We start from the raw sequence: 26,064 nt of genomic DNA, 5'->3' as shown, positions 1-26,064 counted from the left end.
GTGATCTGTGTCCTGTTATAAACTAACTCTGGTACGGTCATGTGATCTGTGTCCTGTTATAAACTAACTCTGGTACGGTCATGTGATCTGTGTCCTGTTATAAACTAACTCTAGAACTGTTCTGTGATCTCTGTCATGTTACACTCGGGTATGGTTTGAGGTTGCGCATTTAATGAAGCTGATTGGGCAGTTTTTATTGACATTTCCAATATATTTCCAATTGTGTGATTTTTCATCGCCATAACGTTATTATTTTTGCAGCTGGTATTGTTCAAAATAGCCAAATAATGTTGCGATACGAAACAAATACTGTATCTCACATAATAATCTCCAGTTTACCAAAAAACATTTGAATTATGTATAGTGACATGAATGAAATGGGGTTTTGTATGTGTTGCCAGATTACGTTGAGAAACCATTGTGTCCTCTTCATACACTACACTTAATTATTCCTGCACATCCTGGCAAGCCGGTGCTGCTCCATTATTTTTGTGACCAGGACATGTCAGTGAGTTTCATTTGGATATTCTGTCCAATAGACGAGCAACCGCTTCGACCGCGTGATGTTTGGTGCACTTGACAGTAGGTTAGGAGTTAAATACAGTAGATAGGGAGTTAAAGACAGTAGGTAATGAGTTAAAGACAGTAGGTAAGGGGTTAAAGACAGTAGGATAGGAGTTAAATACTTCAGGGTGGACTGGCATTACAACAGCAAATATATAGGCTGAAAAAAGACATTCAAAACAGACTTATTGTATTTGTATCAAAATGAGGAATATGTAAAACCAAAACATTCTACAATCACATCTAAATAACAAACAAGTGATTATGTGAACTCTCTCCTCTCTCCCCTCTTGCATGTGACTAGACTCCCAAGAAAATGGAGGTTCATTCCATCCACACCTACGTGGCCCTCTACAAGTTCCTGCCGCAGGAGAAGAACGACTTGGAACTACAGTGAGTCACTATGGCCATAAGCACTGTGTGTGTGTGTGTGTGTGTGTGTGTGTGTGTGTGTGTGTGTGTGTGTGTGTGTGTGTGTGTGTGTGTGTGTGTGTGTGTGTGTGTGTGTGTGTGTGTGTGTGTGTGTGTGTGTGTGTGTGTGTGTGTGTGTGTGTGTGTGTGTGTGTGTGTGTGCGTGTGCGTGTTGTGTGTTTTGTGTGTTCTATCCGGAGATAATCTTGCCAATTACGAGGCCGTAGTGGATGAAACTGGGCACACACTGTAGTGTGACAGCAGGCCAGGGACGTGATTCCTGGAATATTTTCAATGACGAGTATTTGTATTTGAATTAATTTCCATCATTGTCCATTGGAATAGATTTGACATTTTGAGCATTTACAGTACAGACTGTGTACAGCACGTCTGCAGGAGGGGTCCACCTCTGGCAGCTCAGGGTATGTGGCAATGAGTCCAGACTGCTAATTTCACTGGCCCTGGTCAGGGGTGGGCAACCTCTTTGGCCATGATATCTACTTTGCCCCTTTCCAAGACTGGAGAGACCATTGAGCCAAGCACATGGAGTGAAAGTCACCACACTTTTAAGTATTCGGCTGGCTAGTAAATAGTTCCATCTAATTCATGTAAATTCAGCTGATGGCGCGTCACATACTTATTAAACCCTAGTGTATTAGCCTATACAATATTCTACATTGTGGCTACTTAGTTTTAAAATTCAACATTTAAAGAAACAAGACAGATTCTCAGTGATCAAGGTGTTTATTTGACGTTTACATCAAACACAAAATATGGTCAGGTACAGTATAATTATTATACTTTCTTATTTCAGAAGCAAAAATGAGTCCAAGCATTTGACTCTAGTAAAAAAATCTGTCCCTCTTCTCAGCCAGCGGACATCGGAGCAATAATGAAGTGCATATAAGAATAAGAAGAACTTGCAGGGGTCAGCAGTTGGCTTTCGGACAATAGGCTTTCTCTTCACCTAGGTAAGACAGAGGCAGTACTATTGGGCTCCAAGCCCAAGCTCAGGAAAGCACGGGAGTTTAATATCCAGTTAGGAGCTGTACCCTAAAACAGCAAAAAAAAGCTAAGTATCTAGGCTGTATGATAGACGGGAGCCTTGGCCTCCCAAGTACTGGGCAAAGTCAACGCCCGCACCAGGTACCTAGCTAGGAAAGCCCACCTCCTTGGCAGAGGAGGTCTCAGGCTACTAGAAAATAGCCTAGTACTCTGCCACTTTGACTATGGTAGCGTGTCTTGGTTCGAGGGCCTGACAGAGACCATAAAAAATAAGCTTCAGGTTTCCCAAAATAAGTTGGTAAGGGTGGTAATGGGTCTTGACCCACGTAGGGAGGAGTCACTTCCAGGAGCTAAACTGGCTTCCTGTATAATAAACCATAAACCAAAGGTCCCCTAGATACCTCCTGAATTACTTCACCCCGGTCAGCGAATCCCACAACCACAGAACTAGAGCAAGCATAGCAAACCTGAAGCCTGCTTCTTTCTGTTCCAAATTGGGCCAGTGCTCCCTTACTTTCTTAGGAGCCCAGGATTGGAACAAGCTGCCTATCCCCATCAAGCAGAGCTCGAGCCTCCACAACTTCAAGAGAAGCGTCAGGAAGTGACTCATGGACAGAATAGAGGAATAGCCCCCTATACTTTGAATGGGTTTCCAATCAGTTTTTAGTTATTGTGTGATATAAAATGTTAGCTATAGGTTAGACTTCTAATGTTTTAAATGTATGTGTTTTGTGTCATTGTCGTGTTTTTTGTTGTGGCCTAACAGCCCTGGGACCATGACGGAAATAAGGGTCTTACTTACTCTTTCTCATGTTATCCTTTTGATCCTTGTTGTGTGTTTTTAATCCATAAATAAAATAAAATAATATCACACCTTCCAAACATCAAATAAAAACGTTTGACAAGACAACTCTAGTCTCATGTCAGATCCAGGTGATGTCTGATAGGAGTGCTTTCTCCAGAAGCGTGTTGTGTTTTTTTTTTATGTCACACTTCTCCATTAGAGACATGAAAATTACAATTCAACCAGTATGCCTCCAAATGATCTGTCACACTGCCAAGCCACGGTATTCCTGCTGATTTGAAAGAGACCAATTTTTTTTTTTATTATTATTATCTTTCTTCTTTTTTCGATTTTTCTCCCATCCCACTGTTAGTCATTATGCCAATTCCCAACCCCCTTCCTGGTTGTTGCGCACTTTCCCCTACTGTTGGTCCAAGAGGCCGGAGACTGTCACATGCTTTCCTCTGACGCATGTGCAGCCAGCCGGCAGCCAGCCTGGCCGCGCAGATTCTCACCGGGAGAGTGTAACGTGTGGAAGGTCGCACTACCTCTCTCCAGATCCTACCCTTGCTGAGCAGGCGCCCCGACCGAACTGTAGGGGTCGCTGTCCACAACGCCCAGGACCCACCCACGGCTCCCCTCCCCCTAACTCAGCCAAACGAGTTAGTATAGCGATCAGCCCGAGCCAAGGCAATGCTGACTCTCCGGGAGTCGAGACCACAGCCTCTTGCATTGGTGACGAGCACAATCTCCGCTATGCCACCTGACCGCCTAAGGAGACCATTTTTAAATGCCACTGCACACACAATTGCGCAAGAACCAACAACACACACACACACACACACACACACACACACACACACACACACACACACACACACACACACACACACACACACACACACACACACACACACACACACACACACACACACACACACACACAGCAAGGCACAGAGGGAGGGAGATGCCTCTTATTTTGTGCAACCCTTTGCTCTCCTGTAACGATGTATGTTAAAGCAGTTGTGATTCCTGCATAAGGAGCAACACAGAGCTTCAGAGACAGGCAGAGAGAGAGGGACTTGGTCGAGAGAGGAGCGAGCTCGGCAGAGATAGCAAGCAGCTGCTCTCTGCTTGCTCTTTTCCATGCTTATTTATTCTCACTCAATACAGAACAAATGGCGATCGGCGTTGACTCGTAAAGAAGACAACATTTTGCATGCTATTATTATATGGGAAGGGTCGCAACCTTTCCTCTCCTCCGGGAACGAATGTCCATCGCGTTCATGTTCAATATGACGAAAAAACAATGTCCTCTTCTCATTCTGTGTAGAATGGTAGGTCGCTGTCTCTTGGCATCTCATCCTCTCTAAGTAGTGTCACTGCTATTTGTTACGACATTGTGTTTGTGACAAAGAGAGTGAGGTGTGTGTGTGTGTGTGTTGGAGGGCACACTAGGGGAGGGCTAGCGCAGGTGCTGGTCTCTATACATATGTATGAATGTTATTTGAGGTATTTAGCTATTTCTGGGTGCAGTACAGCACGTCTCCTGGCTGACACGTCACATGGTGTCACAAAAGGAATGGTCAGAGGGTGAGTGTGTGTGTGTGTGTGTGTGTGTGTGTGTGTGTGTGTGTGTGTGTGTGTGTGTGTGTGTGTGTGTGTGTGTGTGTGTGTGTGTGTGTGTGTGTGTGTGTGTGTGTGCGTGCGTGTGTGTGTGTGCGTGCGTGCGTGCGTGCGTGCGTGTGTGCGTGCGTGCGTGTGTGTGTGTGTGTGTGTGTCGAGGGCAGAGGAGGGAGTTTTGCTGCAGTAATTAGGTGAGCGAAGATGTGCGGCGGGCCAAACACACACACACACGCCATCTGCCTTCTCAGCAGGACGGGGGGTCGTGGGAGGGTGAGCACGGACTTCTCTCTGAAGATCTTCCGTCTCAAGGTGCTCTTCCTCTCCCAGGACGGCATAATAAACAAAGGCTGTCCCTTCACCTTTTTTCTCTTAACCCTCCAGTCACCCTTGTCGCAATTCTTGTCAAATAGCCTTTCTTTCACGTGTGTTTGTGGATAGCGTTGGCTATATGTTATGTATATTCCAGGAAAGTAGCTCAGTATCACATCTTTGAGTCACATTACAATAATCCATGTTTATTTTTTTTTTTTTTTTTTACTATTAAGCGCGTGGAATAAAAGTGTCACACCTTCCACCCTAGTCGCAGAAATGAACAGGTTGACTCCCATGTTAAACACATTTTTTTAAAACACAGCCTGTACAGTTTAGAATTAGAATGATTCATAAGTAACATAATAAAAGGATGGATGAGGCCTCCAAGAGGTAGTTTATGCATTCTTTAACCCCTTAACCCTAACCCTAATAAAAAAATGTTTTGTTAAAATCCTGAAAATGAATAAATATTCGATATGTATGGTGAGGACTGGAGTTAATAATGGTATTCATGAAAAAAAAATTTAACAATACATGAAAAGGATATGTTTTACTGAGATCGCAGTTTTCGGCAAAGGGCTAAAGGTGTGATTATTTTAAAGGTTGACTCGAGGGTTAAAGAAGAGTGGGTTGTCCGACCTCTTTAGTAAAATAAATGAACAAAAAAATAAGAAACAAATAATAATGATAAATAATAGTGTAATATGTAATAGTGTTTAATATTGTAATAGGTCCACGGAGGACGCCATAGCCCATGTGCTGCACACAGCAGCATTACACCTGGACAAGAGGCAGGGGAACTATGTGAGAATGCTATTCATCGACAGCTCAGCATTCAATACCATAGTCCCCTGTAACAATTGGGGGTGATGATGAAAGTGAGAACACAGTATGCAGACAAGGAAGAAGGAACGGCGGCAGAGACGAAGGGTGATGCTTAGAGAAGGGATATTTACTAACTCACAACCAAACTACAAAACAAAAAGAAGGCACAGCCGGGCTGGCTCTGGGACAAACACGGACTGATAATGAAAAACAAAGAGCACCAAACATTGCTAACATAACATACTGAGGAACAAACTCACTTGACAGGACAACAAACTCACTTGACAGGACATAGGCACACAGGCACGATACGGGAACAACGCGGGGACAATGACGCCACAACAATCCAAACCACAAGCAATAAATACTGACACTAATTAACACTGATTAATAATGGGAAACAGCTGGGGGAAGAAGGACTAGAACTAATACAATAATCAACAATACTGGAACAAGGACTAGGCTAATACAAAACACAGAATCAGAATGCCAACACAGAGAAAACCTAAACAGACAACACTTGTAACATAGACACTAATTGCCACAACAGAATGTTATTAATATGACCAAGCAGGATCAATGTTGACTGCAGGTGACCGCTAGATGGTGGCATGACACTGGGGCATTGATTCTCCCAGACTTGAGCTGGTCTGGGAGTGTAACAGTACCCCCCCCCCTTGTGGGCGGCTAGGTGGTGTAGTGGGCAAGGCACTCGCCACCAGTGTGGAGACGCTAGGATTCGCGTGTTCGAATCCAGCTCTCCACATTGTTTTTCAGTTTGGCTGGTCGTCCGCAGTAATACACATTGGCCGTATTACGGGGAGGGAAAACTGAAGGGTGGGGATCGAACGTTGTGAACAAGCGACTCCTACAAGTCGGTTGGTGCGCCTGCGCAGTAGAATAAGGAAGTGTCGGGGGCAGCGTGAGCCTCCCACGCGTTACTCCTCGACACTGAGAGATCGAGCTGCGCAGGTGAAAAGATGCGACTGCTGTTACCTCAAGTACCGGAGGGGACTTGTGCTATGTATGACTTAGTCCACATTGCAGCCGGCTTGTGGGAGGCAAGAAACAGCGTTCGTGACAGGGGAGGGTTGAATTGGATGATACGAAATTGGGATGGGAGAAAATATGGAAAAATGGGAGAAAAAGTGGATCAAAAAAAAAAAAAACAGTACCCCCGCCCCCCCCCCCCCCGCCCCCCCCTTCCAGACCCCCGATAACATTGTCAGGTGTCAGGAGAACCGCCTCTCCCTGAATGTCAGCAAAACGAAAGAGATGATTGTGGACTTTAGGAGGTCGGGGGCCAGGGACTACAGCGCCCTCAGCATCGACGGGGCACCGGTCGAGATTGTGAGCAGTTTTAAGTACCTCGGAGTCCACATATCCGAGGACTTGACATTGACAGTGCAGTGAAGAAGGCTCGTGCCAATGCCTCTACTTCCTTAGGCGCCTAGGGAAGTTCAAAATGAGTCAGAAGATCCTCAAGAACTTCTACTTACAATAGAGAGCATCCTGACTGTTAACATCACCTCCTGGTATGGGAATAGCACCGCACAAGACAAGACCGCAGCAGACTACAGAGAGTGGCCCGTTCAGCCGAGCGCACAATTGGAGGTGGGCTTCCCACTCTCCAGGACGTTTATAACAAGCGTTGCAGGGCCAAGGCTAAAAGAATAATCAAAGACTCTAGTCACCCAAACAACTGCCTCTTTGAACTGCTGCGGTCAGGCAAGCACTCCTGGAGCCTCATGGCCGGTACAGAGAGACTCAGAAGGAGCTTCTATCCCCAGGCCATCAGGAGGCTCAATGACAATGACACTATGTAACAACCCATCACTCACCTTACCACTCACTTTATTCACTTTAGACACTTTAACCCACTTTATATCTATTACTAAAGAGATTTTCACCACATTCATACCTTATTTGCACCCTACCCCAAGTTTTGTACCTCTGTGTTCTACCTCACTGGTACTCATTTTACTCTGTGTTGTATAAGTATATTGTATATTGTATATATGAATATTAACTTTACCTACTTTTTACTTTTTTGTGCACACTCTCAGGGGCTCATAAGAAACAAGCATTTCATTATAAAGTATCCTGTATTTTGTTCTGACAAATAAAAGAAATTTAAATAAAAACTTGAACTAATAGTGTGATTGTGTAATAGTGTGTGATAGTGTAATAGTGTGGTAGTGTAATTGTGTAATAGTGTGTAATAGTGATAAATAGTGTAATACTCTGCAATAGTGTGATAGTGTAATTGTGTAATAGTGTGTAATATATAATAGTGTTTAATAGTATAATAGTGTGTAATATTTAATAGTGTAATACTGTGTAATAGTGTAATTGTGTAATACTGTGTAATACTGTGTGATAGTGTAATTGTGTAATACTGTGAATAGTGTGATAGTGTAATTGTGTAATAGTGTGTAATATATAATAGTGTTTAATAGTATAATAGTGTGGGGGCGTGGCTAGGCGAGCAATGGAGTAACACGCTGTTCGTTCGAGCTCCCATCGAGTCTCTATTTTATTTTTATTGTATCTTAATTTAATAAGCTTACAGATTTACAAAACTTAGTGAATCTTACTCAGGGTACATTTGTTCAAACCAATGGACATTGTTTACATGGACAGATGGCAGCAAACCTACGTAAATACAAATACGTCCCGACTCCAAGCAGGCCTGAAAAAGCCTCGACTTCCAGTTCCAAGCCACCACCGTCCACACCGCCAAAGATGTCCGGCGTGGATACCACAGCCTTAAAGGCGGAGATTCTCCTCGCGCTGAAATCCGAACTCGCAGAGATAATACAATCGGAATTGAAAGGTGCACTTTCCAAAGAGTTCACCAATCTCTCTAGACCATATATCAAGCAAAGTAGTTCACCTACTCAGCTTCGAGAACTTGCCAATGGTCATGGCTAAGCCATACGATTTATTTAACATCCAGCGGATCTCCAGTCCTATACTAATAGCCACTTATGGAGTGCAGGTGAAGTAGATAGTGTATCATTCTGGCCCCAATAGGACAATATATGTATGCACATATAGAGACATATGAGCATTTGCACACACGTCCACACTTACGTTGACACACACGCACGCACTCCTAATGGATACATTCTTACATTTACAGTATGCTGCTGCACATGCTCGCGCACATAATCGATACACTATCTAGACATATCACACACACGCGGGCGCATAGTATGCACATGCACAGACATACATACACATGTACACATTACACAGATACATGGGCATAGACCCACACACTCACTCCTACACACCCATACGCTTACTCCCTGGCTGTGTCCGATACATCCAGGCACACACACACATAGGTACACGTGCATACAACTGCACGAACACGGAAGGGCATGCGCCCAGACACACACCCGCAGATAAACATGTTGACACGCGCACACTCCCACACCTCTTCCAACTTACTCTATATCACACAACCAGGCACCCCTTTTTTTCTTCTTTTTTTTGTGTCTAGCGGGGCACACTGATCGCCCTTGCTAGGGAAGAGGTTGTTCTGCCTTACTTCGGGACCTGCTTAATGCTTAATGTGATATTGCTAATATACGGTTATGCTTGACGTCTACCGTCGCCACCTATATAATTCTACCCGGTTGGGTGCATTCCACTAGACAGTGGAAGATTCTATATAATACCAAGATCTGAGTAAAGATTTTTTTACTTTTACTTTTCTTTTCTTTCCCTATTATTATTATTATTATTATTATTATTATTATTATTATTATTATTATTATTATTATTATTATTATTATTATTATTATTATTATTATTATTATTATTATTATTATTATTATTATTATTATTATTATTATTATTATTATTATTATTATTATTATTATTATTATTATTATTATTTTATTTTATTTATATTTTTTTCTCTCCTAAGAGGCTCAACGGGGGTCTGAGCGGCAGGCTCTATAGATAGAGAACCTCCAACACAAGCACATTATGTGTGGATTTGTTTCTGAAGCGGACTTAGGACACCTTGCTTTTATGGGTGTCAGGGGGGGGGGGGGGTTACCAGACTTGTACATTCAACATACTTAAATTATCAGATGTATGTTTTGTTTTTCACCTGCAGCTGTGCTGAGCTCTCTCTAGGTTCCAGATGCATGGCATCTCTCATCTACTATGATCGACACGGGTGATACCATAGGGCTGGAAGGGTGCTCTGTCAATTTCGTGAGTTGGAATGTTAAATCACTCAACCACCCAGTAAAGCGTGCTTACACATTTAAAACAACTCAATGTAGACAAAAACTACGGACCATGATTGACTGAGGGGGTGGTGGGTGGGGCAGATGTATCACTCCAACTTCCACACAAGGGCCAGAGGAGCAGCCATTTTGATAGATAAAAACACGCCATTTACTATGTCAAGTGTAGAGGCCGACCCTGCAGGGCGCTATATTATAGTGGTGGGGAAACTGCATTCATTTCTGGTCATTCTGGTTAATATCTACGCACCAAACTGGGACAACCCTTCGTTCTTCACCAGCCTTTTTTCTCGCCTACCGGATATGACCTCGCACCATCTCATCCTTGGCGGCGACATGAATTGTGCACTCTCCCCGGTGCTGGACCGTAGCTCGTCCAGGAAGGCCCCCCAGTGTAGCTCGGCCCGTGCAATCCGGCGTTTTCTTAAATCATATGGGGTAGCTGACGTGTGGCGGTTTCTTAATCCTACATCCAGAGGCTACTCCTTTTTTTCCCCGGTCCATAATACCTTCTCGCGCATAGACAGCTTTCTCCTGGATAAGAGACTCCTTCCCCTTGTAACCAAATGTGAATACGGTGCGGTAGTTATCTCGGACCATTGTCCCTTAGTTATGAAAATGAGTATCCCGAATACACGGCTCGGCCACCGCCAGTGGAGACTCAACCCGTTGCTCCTGTCGGAGGAAGCCTTCACAAACTTCATCACCTCGGAAATTACATTATTTCTCGACATTAATAAGACTCCGGGAATGTCTTCTTTAACCATTTGGGAATCGCTGAAGGCGTACTTAAGGGGACAGGTGATTTCATATTGCGCCAATCAAAAGAAGATAAACACGGCATGCCTTAAGCAACTGACAGACGAGATTTTGGAGCTAGATAGACTACATAGCCACTCGCCATCAACCGACACGTTGAAAAAACGTATATCGTTGCGAACTGAGTTTGACCTCCTATCAACACGACAGGCTGAATACCTCATTACTAAAACGCGACAGGGGTACTATGAACATGGGGAGAAGGCCGGACGGATACTTGCCCATCAGCTGCGACAAAGAACTGCCAACCAGTCCATCCCCACTATCAACAACGAGCGGGGCTCAAAAATTTATAAAAGCTTTAAAACTTTTTTTTTTTTTTTTTATTGGTCTTTTTTCCCCTCCATTTTCCTCCGATTTTCTCCCATCCCAATGTATGCCAATTCCCAGTCCCTTCCTGGTCGCTGCGCACTTACCCCCCACAGTCAGATCATCTGGGAGAGTGGAGGCTACCACGTGCTTCCTCCGACACACGTCCAGCCAATCACCGCTTCTTTTCACCTGGCAGCGCGGATTCTCATCGAGAGGGCGTAGCGTGTGGGAGGACCACACTATCCCCCTCAAGTCCTATCCGCGCTTAGCAGGCGCCCCGACCAAACTGTAGGAGTCGCTGTTTACAACGACCCGGACCCACCCCGCCAGCTTCTCCCACCCTCCAATACAGCCAATTGTATTGGTGCAGACGGCCAGCCAAGCTGGTGACAACCCCGGAGCTGTGAGCTGGATTCGAACAGGCGAATCCAGCTCACAGCTCCGGGGCTGGTGACGAACGCAATCTCCGCTCGGCCACCTAACCGCCTAGCTTTAAAACTTTCTACCAATCGTTATACACCTCGGACCCGCAAGTGGGGCCCTCCACGCTAGACGATTTCTATAGGACCCTCCGCGTCCCGACAGTCGACCCAGAGAGGGCCGCAGATCTGGAGGAGGAACTTACGGTTGCGGAGATTACGTCAGCGATTAGATCTATGCAGAGTGGCAAGTCCCTGGGGCCAGACGGCTACCCTACAGACTTCTACAAAAAATTCTCAACCCAGCTGTCCGCGCTGCTGCTAGCCGTATTTGATGAATCATTCTCAACAAATTCTCTTCCTCCGACCATGCGCCAAGCTGTTATCTCCTTAATCCTTAAGAAAGACAAGAACCCACTGGAATGCGGCTCGTTCCGTCCAATTTCCCTCCTCAACGCCGATGTCAAGGTTCTCGCTAAGGTTCTGGCCCCTGGAAGGGGTTCTACCCTCAATTATCTCGCCGGACCAAACAGGCTTCATCAGGAATCGGTACTCTTTCTTTAATATCAGACGCCTCCTAAATATGCTGTATAGCCCCTCTCCACCCCGAACACTTGAGGTGGTCCTCTCCCTTGATGCAGAAAAAGCATTTGATCGGGTGGAGTGGAACTATCTTTTTCACGCTCTGGAGAGGTTTGGGTTTGGCCCTAAGCTCATACAGTAGCTTGGATTAAAATTCTATATACGTCTCCGATGGCTGCCGTTCACACCAACAACAATCTATCCACCTACTTTGAACTCCATAGGGGTACGAGACAGGGATGTCCTTTATCTCCACTCCTTTTCGCGATCGCAATGGAGCCCCTTGTGCTGGCTCTGAGGCAGAACACCGATATCAAAGGGATCATGCGCACGGGCTCGGAGCATAAAGTCTCGCTCTACGCGGACGACATGTTGTTGTATATATCACAACCCCAAACGAGTCTTCCTCGGTTGATGACCCTACTTGCGGACTTTGGCAAAATATCCGGATACAAAATCAACATTCAAAAAAGCGAACTGATGCCCCGTCGGCACCTCGGCGGATCGGATACCTCTGAGCACATTCCCGTTTAAAATTAGCCCTAAAAAGTTCAAGTACCTCGGGATATGGATCACGCATGAACATAAGGACCTATATATGGCTAACTATCAACCTTTACTGTCTAATCTGGCGAGAGATATTGAACGTTGGGACCCCCTGTCGCTATCCCTGGGTGGGAGAATCAACACGATAAAGATGAATGTATTGCTGAAATTTCTATATGTATTTCAGAGTCTTCCAGTCTTTCTGACTAAAACATTCTTCTCCAAGATAAACAACCAGATATCCTCCTTTATCTGGAACAAAAAACCGCCCCGGATCAAAAGATCTATGCTGCAGAGACCCCGCGTAATGGGTGGGATGGCGCTTCCAAACTTTATTTACTACTACTGGGCAGCAAACATCGATCGTTATTATACTGGCTAAAGGGTGAGGACACAGCCCCCTGGTGGACAGTGCTGGAGAGAGCGTCGGTTAAATCCACCTCCTTATCTGCCTTGTTATGTGCTAAGCTCCCGTTCACACAGCCCATATCTAGCTTTACCTCAAACCCAGTTGTCATCCATTCGATAAAAGTGTGGAACCAATTTAGAAGAACCTTCTCCCTCAGGGAACTATCACTGGCTGCTCCGATCACAAGAAATCACATGTTTGTCCCATCAACGATGGATAAGGCCTTCGACAGTTGGGCTGGGAGTGGAGTGATTATGCTGACCTCTATATAGACGGCAACTTTGCCTCCTTTGAACACCTAGTACAGAAATACAAGATCCCTAGGTCACACTTCTATAGATACTTGCAACTCCGGAGCTTCGTAACTTTGAACTCGGACTGCTACCCGGTGTGCCCTCCGGCCTCCCTTTTAGATTCAATCTTGAACTGTAAACTGATCCAGAAACAGGCTATAAGCAGAATTTATGAACTACTTAATAGAAGCAACTCGACACCTTTAGATCTCCTCAGGGGCAGATGGGAGACTGACTTAGGTGAACCAAACCAAACACATGGGACAAAATAATACAGGGGATTTTCTCCTCTTCCATTTGCCTTAAACATGCGGTTATCCAATTTAAAATTGTGCACCGACTGCATTGGTCTAAAGACAGGCTCTCTAAAATATATCCCGACATAGACCCTCTATACGACCGCTGTAGACAGGCTCCAGCCACTCTGCTCCACATGTTCTGGCCGTGCCCAAAGTTACACACCTATTGGCAGACCATCTTTGACACCTTCTCTAAGATATTTGGAAAGGAAGTGGAGCCATCAGCATATATTGCATTATTCGGAGTGGCCCCAGCGGACATCCACTTTAGATGGTGTGAATCTAGAATGCTGGCCTTCTGTTCACTCTTGGCCAGAAGGCTGATACTGTTCAAATGGAAGGACCCAGGTTCACCTGTCTACGGCCACTGGATGAGAGAGGTCATGTATCACATTAAACTGGAGAAGATCAGGTATACTATCAGAGGTTGTACCGAAAAATTCCACAATATTTGGGATCCTTTCCTAACTTTCTTTGAGGGTATGGAAGTGGATAATGTGACAGAGGCGATCTGACTGGCCTTTCTGGTCTCTTAGCTTGTTGTTAATTTTTTTTTTTATTATGTTCTTACTTTTCTTCTTCTCTATCTACAGAATGCAAGAGATATGTGACTGCTGTCTGGTGATTTAAAAGCTAAAAGGAAAAACCATGATTAATAAACGATCTAAGATATTTTAGAATGATTCTGTCTGGTATAGGGGTGGGGGGAAGGGAGGGATGGCCTTATTTTAAAATTTTTAATTTTTTTGGCCCATGTGGGACCGCCTGTGAAAATTTAATCTTCAATTAAAAAAACGTTGTTAAAAAGAAATAGTATAATAGTGTGTAATATTTAATAGTGTAATACTGTGTAATAGTGTAATTGTGTAATACTGTGTAATACTGTGTGATAGTGTAATTGTGTAATACTGTGTAATAGTGTTTAATAGTGTAATAGTGTTTAATAGTGTAATACTGTGTGATAATGTAATTGTGTAATACTGTGTAATATGTAATGTTTTTAATAGTGGAATGATGTGTAATTAATAGTGTGATCGTGTAATTGTGTAATTCTGTGTAATATGTAATAGTGTTTAATAGTGTAATACTGTGTAATAGTCATGGACCGCGGAACCGGTATGGCCAGTAGGGCCGTGGCCCTACCAACTTTTGGGGTGTAAAAAAGAATTATTTAAATTTTTTTATTTGTTTTGCTCTGCGCAGTTTTGGCGCCCTCCTCTATATCGGCAACCATTATTTTTACATAAAAAAATTCTAACAAGGGAAAATGAGCCAAAAATCTAAAACGGTCGGTCGGTCTGAGCCTCAGCTTTAGGTGTTCACAGTCTTTCTTTCTTCTTAATTTTCTTTGAAAGCAAATTTGCACGTTCTTTTATTGTTTGTTATTGTTATTATTATTATTATTGTGTGTTAGCTAAGTTGTTTATTTGTTTTAATTCTTTAGTGTGCACTTTACATTTATTCTTAGCTCTTGTTCTTGCTTGTAAAAAATAAAGGTGCAGTACTTTACTGTATAACTGTTAACGATAGGTTATGTATATAACCTAGTTATATGAGTACTGGCTGAGCGTCCTGCTCTTCGCCATCGAGATATACCTCATCTCCAGTACCTAGTGTACTCCATCAACGAATAAAAAACAATACACCCAGCACCTGCCAGGCCCCGCCCCAGTGCTACGTACTATATAGCACTAGCTGTGGTCACCACTCGCTCTTCCTCGGAAAAAATTTTTTCCCAAGAAAAGTTAACCCAAGGGACCTCAGGGCAGGACGCTCAGCCAGTACTCATATAACTAGGTTATATACATAACCTATCGTTATATTAGTCGTACTGGCGAATCGCGTCCTGCTCTTCGCCATCGAGATATGGGGACAGAGCAGACGCGAGGACCGACAAATGCACCCCCTGAGGACCCTAAAGCCCACATCAGGGGGGAGGGGAGTCCCGTCACCCCATCCTTCCTAATGAAGAGGGGGTGGCAGTCAACTCCACCGAGTGCGAACAAGAGGGAACTAGAACCTCTTGAACGCACAGCACAGGCGGAACCACATGTGACACAGCACATTGTGGCCCACACCCACACACTCCTGCTACCCCACCAAAGGACGGGAAGCAGGAGAGGTCCCAGACCTCAGAACCGCCTGGGAGACAGAACCCCCGGTCATGTCCATGAGGTAAAACCTTACGAAGGGACCCGGTGAGGACCATGAAGCCGCAGCACAGATGTCCTCCACCGAGGCCCCACCCAGTAGGGCGGCAGAGGCCGCCACCCCACGAGTGGAGTGTGCCCTGACGCCCCCAGGGGGAGCCAGCCCGGCCAACGTGTAGCAAAGGGCAATTCCCTCGCACAACCAATGGGACAGGCGCTGTTTCGACAGTGCCTTACCAGCACGAGAGCCACCGTAACAGACAAAAAGCTGATCGGTAGCCCTGAGGCCCTGAGTACGGCTGAGGTAAATCCCCAAAGCCCGGACCGGACATGACAGGTGAAGGCCCGCCTCCAACTCACTAGCGTGAGGAGGTGGATGAAACTCCTGAACCATAATATCCCTGGAGCGGAAAGAACTCCGGATATTTTTTGGCACGAAGGCTGGATTAGGCCGCAGAGTGGCACCGCTATCGGAACGAATAGACAGACACTCGGGCCGTACAGAGAGAGCACAAAGCTCACCCACGCGTTTAGCGGAGGTGATGGCCAGCAAGAACGCAGTCTTGAACGACAGCTGTTCCAACGGCGCTTGCTCAAGAGGCTCAAACGGGGCCAAGGACAACCGACCGAGGACCAATTGAAGATCCCAGCTCGGAGCTAAAGAGCGTTTCACCGGCTTAAGGCGTTGAACGCCAAGCAGGAAACGCTTCACAAGAGGGTGGCCGAACAATACAACACCCTCAAACCCCTCATGATAAGAGGATATAGCCGCCGCATATACCCTCACCGTCGAAGCCGACAGTCTATCAAGGAGAGACTGAAGGAAAATAAGGACAGCATCCAGGGGGCAAGACACCAGGTCCCTGCCCCCCGCCTTACACCACTCTTGGAACATATGCCACCTACCCGCGTAAAGCGTGATAGTGGAGGGAGCACGCGCATTCCGGATGGTGTCAACCACAGAAGGGTCCATCCTCTCCAGACTTACCCTCTCACCAGCCAAACCATCAGAGGTTGGCGTATCACCGGGAGCTGAAACAGCGACCCGTACGCTTGAGAGAGGGCCCTCGCCGACCAAGGAACAGGCCACGGCGGGGCTACCAGTAGCTGGATCAGGACCGGGAACCACACAGCTGTGCCCCGGTCCGGCGCAACCAGGATCACAGTCCTGCGCTCCCTCCGTATCCGCTCCAACAAGTGACTGAACAGATGTACGGGGGGAAAGGCGTACAGAAGCCCGGGCGGCCATGGATACATCGAGAAGGCATCCACCCCCAAGGGAGGATTGTCTTCCCGACTGACCGAGAACCACAAGGGGCACTTGTGAGCTTGTCTGCTCGCAAACAGATCCACTGAAGCTTCCCCGAAGCGATCCCAGATCTGCCTGACTATGTCTTGGCACAGTTCCCACTCGCCGGGACGAGGACCGCCCGAGACATCACATCCGCGCCCACATTCTCCTTGCCAGGGATGTGGAGCGCCGTCAGACTGCGCAGACTGCGAGCTGCCCATAGCCAGAGTTCGACCGCCGCCCGGTGCAGACGGGTGGAACGTGTTCCACCCTGCCTGTTGATATACGCCGCTGCCGTCATACTGTCTGTTCTGACCAGAACGTGCTCGCCTACCACCAGGTGGGCAAGCCGTCTGAGGACCAGGAGGACCGCCCTCAATTCCAACACATTGATGTGCAGGGTAGACCGGGCAGCATGGATCGTCCAGCTGCCCCCTACTGCGTTGGTCAGACACGTCCCTCCCCAACCCATGAGGGAAGCGTCGGTGAAGACCGTGATGTGTGAACGCCTGCTGCCCATGGGGACCAACGGATACCAGGCCTCCTCCAATGGGCGAGATCCCCCCATATTGACAAAGGAACCGTCAACCGTTTCCATTTGTCCCTCACGAGTCTATTCTCATACTGGAGAACCACCTCTGTATCCTCCTCATGAAGAGGAGGCCAAGAGGGACCACCGCGTGAACAGATGCCATCATACCGAGCAGGCGCATCACTTGCAGCGCCGTGACCGTCTTTCCAGGACGGAAACCCCAGAGCGCGTGGAGGATAGACACCCTCCGTTGCTCCGAGAGGGTTACAATCATGGGTCTTGACCTCAGTGTCAAGCCCAAGTACTCCACCTGTTGACTGGGAAGAGGCATACTCTTCTTCCAGTTCACAGCAAAACCCAGCTTGGTGAGGAATTCCACCACCAGCCTGGTATGAGACCTGGCGACCTCCTCTGACCGGCTGAGGAGCAGAATGTCGTCGAGATAGAATAGAATTCGTATCCCCTGACGACGTAGAGGCTCCAGCGCAGTCTCTACGCACTTGGTGAATGTGCGGGGAGCCAGAGAATAGCCGAACGGCAACCTCTGGTATTCGTACGCTACGCCCTGAAACAGGAACCGTAGGTATCTCCTGTGAAGAGGGAAAATCGGGATGTGAAAATACGCATCCTCCAGGTCTATGGAGGTGAACCAGTCTCCCACTCTGACAGCAAGTAGCAGGTGTTTGACGGTCAACATTCTGAATGGTCTCGCCACAATCAGACGATTGAACGCGGACAGATCCAGTATAGGTCTGACCCCTCCCGTTTTTTTGGGCACCAGAAAATAACGGGAGTAGATGCCTGACATCGCGTCCTCTCTCGGGATTGGATCTCGTCGGCCAGAGCTGTCACTGCTGCTGACCCTGACAATAGGGTCTGCACCAAACCTGAGAACGGAGGGTGGGGTTGTGCGAACTGCAAAACAAGCCCCAGCCTCAACATTCTCTCCATCCATCCCACCAAACGGCATTCTTGTCGCCATATGTGATAATAATCCCAGAGCGCACCCACCATCAACTGACGCTGGGCCGCAAGGAACAGCAGATAGGTGGCCCGGTCCCTCCCGCTGTGCGTAGCCTCTGAACCCGCCAAAGCGGACAGGGCGGTCGCACCCAAGGGGGGAGCCCGACAGAAAGGGCCGGTTTGATAAGGGGGAAGCTGCCATCAAACTAGTTGACACACACTCCCCCACTGAACACCCCTCTAGAGCATGCTGAGGAGTTGTTCCGCAGCTAGACATGCAAGGCGTGAGGACCCCATGGGTTCCTACACACTGTAGCCCTGCAGTGATATTGCTACCACCCAAATCACGCGCGCCTCTTCTTTGCAGACCACTGCCGATCTCGCGGGAGTGGGAGGCATCAACGCGATACTCCGCCTGGCGAAGGCGAGGTCGGGGTAACCCGTGCTGAGCATTCAAACGAAGAGGCCTCGAGTCCCCCTGCTGACCACTGTAAATAGTGGCAGCCGTAACACCAGGCTCACCAATCACACAACGTGTGGCGCGGGAGCCACGTGACAGCACAACATTCTCACGGACAGACCCAGGCTCAGCCATCAACTGAGTGTCAGCCCCTGTCCCCATGAGAAGCGAAAACGTGGGGCCGCATGCGCTTCAAAGAAGGTTCGCGGCCCGCAGCCAAAGGAAAACGATCAGAGCCCCTCTTCCGCTGGTGACATAAAAAAAAGTGATCGGGGAGCGGGCTGTTCGCGGCAGAATGGCGACGGCTTGTATATTCCAAGCCGAGTACATCCAACATGGCCGATCCCTTGGCCGCCAAGGCTGTCGGCCTTGTGGACCCCTGTTGACTCTCCGCCCAGGGTACCACTGGCGGGTGAAACATGGCCGCCTGTCGAGGGCCTCGCCACAGTCGCTGACGAGGCCGTGCTCCAACCTCCACCTCCAAGCGTGAGGCGGTGTGGGACCTAGATCAACAACCGCCTGCGTCTCCGCAGAACGACCAAAGAGCCCCTCTGTGGAAAAAGGAGCCGTGAGGAGAGAAAACCTTTCTTCTTCCCCAAGAGGAGATTGCTCCAACCAGAAATGCCTATTGATTGATTGATTGTACAACTGTACAAACAAAACTGTACATTGGATTATTGACAAGACCATACTTGATAATTTACTGTACATTGGAGGGGGTTGTGTTCGGACATTTACAGGGGCCAGTTTCGAGTTGCAGTCTCCCTTAGGTGTTTTTTGAGAGTGTTTTTGAAAGTGGGTAGTGATTCACATTCCTTTACAGCTTTGGGTAGGGCGTTCCACATTGATGTGGCATAATTGCGAAACGTGTTTAGTCCCTTGTTTGAGCCGAATCTGGGTTTAACATGATTTGTGGAGCTCCCTCTGGTGTTGTGATCGTGGTATTCACTGACCTTTGGGAAGTATTTTGACATGTACATGGGTACCTTGGTCGTGTAGTGTATCTTGTAGACCAGGCCCATTGCAAGTTGCTGTACTCTGTCTTCTACTCTAAGCCATCCTAGGTTGTCAAAGTGGGCAGGGGTGAGGTGGGTTCTAGGAGTAAGGTCAATCAGTAGTCTGACCAGTTTGTTTTGAGATGTTTGTAATTTTGTTTTTAGCGCCTTTGAGGTGCTTTGGTACCATGAGGTGCAAGCATAGTCGTAGTACCCTTGAATGAGTGCTCCTGCTAGAGTCTTCAGGGTATTCTTGTTTACCAGTGAGGAGATCCGGTACGAGAATCGAGTTCGTTGGTTGACTTTTTTTATTACATTGGATGCCATTTTGTCACAGGAAAGATTTGCCTCTAGGATGGAACCCAGGTAGGTAATATCTTCTTTCCTTGTGACAATATTGTCACCCACTGTAACTGAGAAGCCGTCGGTCTTGCTGAGTTTGTTATTTGAACCGAAGAGAATGGACTCTGTTTTGCCCATGTGTAATGATAGTTTGTTATCAGCGAGCCATATGCAGATTTTGCCTAGTTCTGAGCTGAGGGTTTTTTCAACCTGTAACTTGTTCTTGTCAGAGACCAGCAGGGCTGAGTCGTCCGCAAACAGGAACAAGTTGCAGTCACAAGCTGACGACATGTAATTTGCATAAATTAGGAACAGTAGCGGACCTAGTATGCTTCCTTGTGGAACACCACAGCTTACTGTGAGGGGGGGGGATAGGGTACCGTTTACCTCCACCATCTGCTCTCTCCCCTCCAGGTAGGATTGCATCCAGCTCACTGATAGACTATCAAAACCAATTGCTTTTAGCTTGTCAATCAGAATGGTGTGATTGACAGTGTCGAAGGCCTTTTGTAGGTCCAGCATGACCATGCCGCAGTATTTGCCCGCGTCCACCTCTTGTTTGATGTGGTCGTTTAAATAGAGAAGGCATGTGTCAGTGGAGTGGGATGTTCTGAAGCCAGATTGGAATTCGTAGATTAGATTTTTTTCCGCAAGGTATTTTTCGACCTGTTCGTATACAATTTTTTCCATGACTTTCGAGATGGAGGTAAGGATAGAAACAGGGCGGTAGTTGCCTGGGTCTAATTTACTGCCTTTTTTGTGCAGAGGGGTCACTCTCGCAATTTTGAAGTCCTTGGGGACGTGTCCCTGTTTTATGGAGAGGTTTATTATGTGTGTGATGACTGGGGTGATGGCGGCTGCTGAGTCTCTGAGGAATTTGGAAGGGATGTTGTCATGGCCAGTGGCCTTGTTGGGTTGGAGGGCGCTCAGTTTTTTGAGTACCTCATCTGTTGTTACCATTTCCAGTTTGAAGTCGTCTTTGTGGACCCCTAGGTTCTTGTAGTATGCTACTATGTGTTCTACCCCATAATGCCCTGAGTGGGAGGGTAGTTTGTTTACCAGTGTTGTGGCTATGTTTGTGAAGAAACTATTTAAGTAATTGGCTACATCCAGCTTTTCTGTGATGAGCGTGTTGTCCGTCTTTATGTTTATGTTTGAGAATCTGGTTTTAAGTTTTTTACTGCAGCCTAGTTGGTTATTGAGTAATTTCCAAAGTTCACGTGGTTTGTTTTTGTTTTCCTCGGTTTTGTCATTGATGAATTTTGCTGTTTTGATCATGGAGTTTACATCATTTCTTAGTCTGTTTCTTTCCAGTTTGAGTTCAGTCACGTGGGCTTGGAGTTCACTGCTCGTGCTTATGGTAAGCTTTGACTGACTTTTACGAAACTCAGAGCATTTTTTGTCTCTGGTTTTCATAGCGGTCAGTATTTCAGCGTGCATCCGCGGCTCAGCGCGATCTTTTACCCTGGTGGTTCTTAGGGGGGCCATGTTGTTTAGTATCGTTGAAAATTTGGTTTTGAAGCCAAGCCATGTTTCTTCAACCAGTGTACCATTGAGCTCATCTGACCAGTCCAGACCCTCCAGTTCAAGGTTAAAGGCCTCGCTAGAGTAGGTTTTGAGGTCTCTAGATGTGACTGTTTTGTGACAGCCAGCCTTTTGTTTTAGCTTTTTGCGCGTACAGAATATCATATAATGATCACTTAACCCGCATGCTATAACCCCTTTATTGGCGATCTTGGACTTGTCAGAGGTCAGGATGAGGTCAATGGTAGTCTGAGTTGACTCACACACACGTGTGGGTTGTGTGATTAGCTGGCTGAGGCCGTGCAGATCACAAAACCTATTGTAGGATTTGAAGACGGGTGCATCTTTTTGTTGCATATCCGTGTTCCAATCCCCAATAAGAATCATTTCTGTATCCTCAGCTCCAGCTAAGCACGCATCCAACACATCATAAAAGCCATTTTGGTCTGGCGGTCTGTAAATTGTGCCGACTAGAACAGATTTAGCCCTTTCAAATAGAATTTCTACAAAAACAGTTTCAATAGCCTCATGATCTAGGTCTGTACGGTTAATAAATTTGGTGTCTTTATGGATGTACATACAGACACCTCCTCCATGCCTGTTCCTGTCATTGCGGACTAAAGAATAGTTCTCTAATTCAATTTCCGGGTCTGTTACTGATGAGTCCAGTTTAGTTTCTGAGAAACATAGTATGTTTACCTTTCCGCTACTGAAATGTTGTCTTATTTCTGCCAGTTTGTGCCTGAGGCTATTTACAGGCATTGATAGCATCCTAATCCTCCCCGCAGTTATAGCTTGCGACTGATTCAAGATCTCTATAACACCAAAAACATGCAAAATGTTTTCAGTGTCGGCTGGTCCTGTAGCCCCACTACCCGACGCTAATGTGGACAGAAAAACAGTCAGCTGAGCCACAACACTTGCCGCCGCTAAATTCCATCCTGTAGCAGTATAACTCTCATCAGTCCATACTGCCACCCGCCGGGCCGACTCGCTCTCAAGCGTCGGCTTCCGGGTGGGACACCGTTCAACCCCGCCGGGGCACAGGATCGATGCTACCTGGCTACCTAGCCACGGCACACCCGCCCTGCACCCTGTTGTCAACCCATTCACCCGTAAAAAGGGTAAATAGGACTCAGCAAAACCCCCCACATTAGCTACCGACTGACCTTCATCAATGAACCGGTTAAGAGGAGGGAAAAGCGGCAACATCCCACGGCGGGGAACATTAGAACAGTGACCCAGCATTATAGCATTAGTGTTAGCAGCGCGCTCCAGGATCGCTTGGAAAACGTCCACTTCAGGGGAACGTTCACCAAAACATCCCGCCCCTGGCGCCGACACACAACTCGGTTGTGAAACAAAACAACCAGCATTACTAACACTAGCATTAATGCCTGATGACACAGGGCCTACCTGTGTACGAGCCGGCTCGATAGCCAAACCTCGCACGCCGTCCCTCGATCTGCTGCCACAAGACGAGGAAATATCAGGATAGACCCGGCGTGTCGTTGGAACATGCCGCGAAGATTCCAGGGGTAAGCAAATCTCCGGTAAGCACTCAATATTACGCAATTTCTCTAAACTTTTCATGACAACTAGTTGCATAGGGTGCACACATCCACTATGATGGAAACGAAAATAGAGGAAGAGCGAGTGGTGACCACGCCTAGTGCTATATAGTACGTAGCACTGGGGCGGGGCCTGGCAGGTGCTGGGTGTATTGTTTTTTATTCGTTGATGGAGTACACTAGGTACTGGAGATGAGGTATATCTCGATGGCGAAGAGCAGGACGCGATTCGCCAGTACGACTAATATAACCCTTTCACTGCCACACGACGGAGGGTTAACCCTTTATTATCACACAACCGACGGTCGTGAAAGGGTTAACCTTCTGTGTATTGTCGCAGTGAAAAGGGTTAACCGGTTGGTAGCGCGGCGATGTTTTGATTTTGGGGGGGGGGGGGGGGGGGTTAGGGTTAGGGTTAGGGTTAGGGTTTTGGGGGGGGGGGGGCGCAGTGGTGAATCTCGCCTAGGGCGCCAAATGTGCTAGGTCCGCCCCTGGGTGTATCAAACTCAAACATTATGTAAACATTAATAATAATAATAATAATAATAATAATAATAATAATAACAATAATAATAATAATAATAATAATAATAATAATAATAATAATAATAATAATAATAATAATAATAATAATAAATAATAATAATAATAATAATAATAATAATAATAATAATAATAATAATAATAATAATAATAATAATAATAATAATAATAATAATAACATTAATTAACATTAACACACAATTAACAGTCAAATGTATATCAGCAAATACATTTACGTCCACGCAGTGTGCAGTGTGAGTGCTGCAGGGATCTATCAAAGTCCAATCAACCAGATGACCCCACTGTTCTTGCAGGTACAAAACGGATACAGGGAGAAGGTACATCTCAGAGAAATCGGTCTGTTCATTCCAAGTGGTTCAAGGACCACAGATGGCTAACGTTTTGCCAAACAAGAGCAAAACTGTTCTGTACACAATGTCGTCTTTGGACAATGAAAGGACTCGGTTCTGGTTTAAGCAAAACCAACGAGAATTCATTTTCAGTGCTTGGATTTCAAAATTGGAAAAACGTTGTACATGCTTTTTTTTTAAAACACGAGAGTATCAAATACCACAGAGAGGCCATGGACTACCACCAGGTACACGTTTCCTACCAACGCCCTACCAACTTTTGGAGTGTAATTATTTTTTTTTTTTTTATTATTTATTAATTGGCCATACCTATTCCAAATGCGTTCCGCGGTCCATGGTAATAGTGTAATACTGTGTAATAGTGTGATAGTGTTTAATAGTATAATAATGTGTAATAGTGTGATAGTGTAATGCGATTATGCAGGAGAGTTTGACAGTTTGATTGTTATACAAATGTAATTCAAATTGAGCAACTTGGAAAGCACAAGCAGCAGAAATACATTCACTTTCCATTAATGGCATATTACAAGTATATCTAGTCTTTGAAGAACAAATGTACATCATGTTTCAACATCTGGCACTCAGCTATGAAGAATTCTACAAGAATTCCTATGAATAGCCTATTTATTTTCTCTACTATGCATTGGTTGCCAATTCATTGAATATAATTTCAGCTACCCGTTGTTATTTATTCATTGAGAAGCATGAGGAGGGATCTGCTGTTGGGCTTAACATGTGACACACAGGTCTGCCTCTTCGTATTCCCTTCATTCAACAATCTGCTGCTCCTGCATTATTGCAAAAGATTGTGTTCATAGATGATTTAGCAATAATAATATTGTTTTGGGTGTCCAAGACCAGTTATATTGAAGAAGCAAAGCATACTGTATGTAGTGCTAACGTAAATATCATAACGTATCTCTATTTTCCTGAGTGTCATAGCGTCTCCTGTGCATTTCCCCCTCGTTCCTTTCAGCCTGTGGCCTTTGCAGACACAACCTTTTTATACACTCCCTTTGTTTATGTCCCAACATCCCACAGTTCCCGCATGTCTGTTCATGACCCTCTCTTGTTGGGGCCAACCCACAAGCCCCAGGGGCCCCCTGCTTGTGTTCAGATGGCCCTGATACCACCCTCAGCAGGTCTGTCGGCCCCAGATTCTGTCCTTGCTCTCTGCCATTACCTCCACGGCCTTCTCCTCTAATGGTCTCTCTTTGGGCTCGCCACCCTTTCCCACATGACCTGGCCTTATGTCCCCGTTAACCACAACACCAGCATTCTTTCGGCTGGTATCCCACAGTCCCCGACAGGCTCACACCTCTCCGGTCCCCTCCGGGCAGGTCCTGCTGTATGGAGGAGAGATGCACATACCTGTTCTTTTCAGCCGCTGTCCCTCGGGCCTGTTGTTTGGAGGGGCCTGGAAACTCACCCCTCCTGTGATGTCCATCACCATGTCCTTGCTGCTCAGCTCAGGTAACGGAGCAAGTGACATCTCTTGTTCACTGAGCCCTCGTTCCGCAGAACGGAACATTACTTCCAAAATTACATCACTCATGATCTCAGTCTGCTCCGCCAGTTCTCGCTCTAGCATTTCCCTCTCGTGTGCGACTTGGTCAACAGCCAGCTGCCTCTCCACCAGTTCCCTACGGACTGTCTCATGTCTTTCGAACGCTTCCGTGAACGCTCTCTGTCTTTCTGGAGAGAGGCACGTTAGCCTCCCTTCCTCCACCCTGGTACTGCCTGGCTGGCTCCTGGTCACTGGGCCACGCCTCTCCTTCTGGCTCTGGTGTTGGGGGAAGTCTGGACAAGGGGAACTTGCGGGCGGAGAAAACTGTTCATGTATTT

The 26,064-nt window shown here is 46.4% G+C and overlaps 1 protein-coding gene across 1 annotated transcript in view; it reads left to right on the top strand.

Annotated features, from left to right (window-relative positions):
* LOC311236030 (SH3 and cysteine-rich domain-containing protein 2-like) overlaps positions 1-26,064 on the top strand; it is a gene marked incomplete at both ends in the record, with an annotated part of 395,651 nt that overhangs the window by 354,870 nt on the left and 14,717 nt on the right. Inside the window, one exon of the mRNA XM_084323611.1 lies at positions 869-957. Within this exon, the coding sequence (XP_084179737.1) occupies positions 869-957 (89 nt within the window). The remainder of the gene's footprint in view (positions 1-868; positions 958-26,064) is intronic.

This window comes from Notolepis coatsorum, assembly GCF_963971535.1.
Source record: "Notolepis coatsorum genome assembly, chromosome: 10".
NCBI lineage: Eukaryota > Metazoa > Chordata > Actinopteri > Aulopiformes > Paralepididae > Notolepis > Notolepis coatsorum.
The sequence above is the reverse complement of the archived record's forward strand: the minus strand, read 5'-3'. Positions and strand labels throughout refer to the sequence as shown.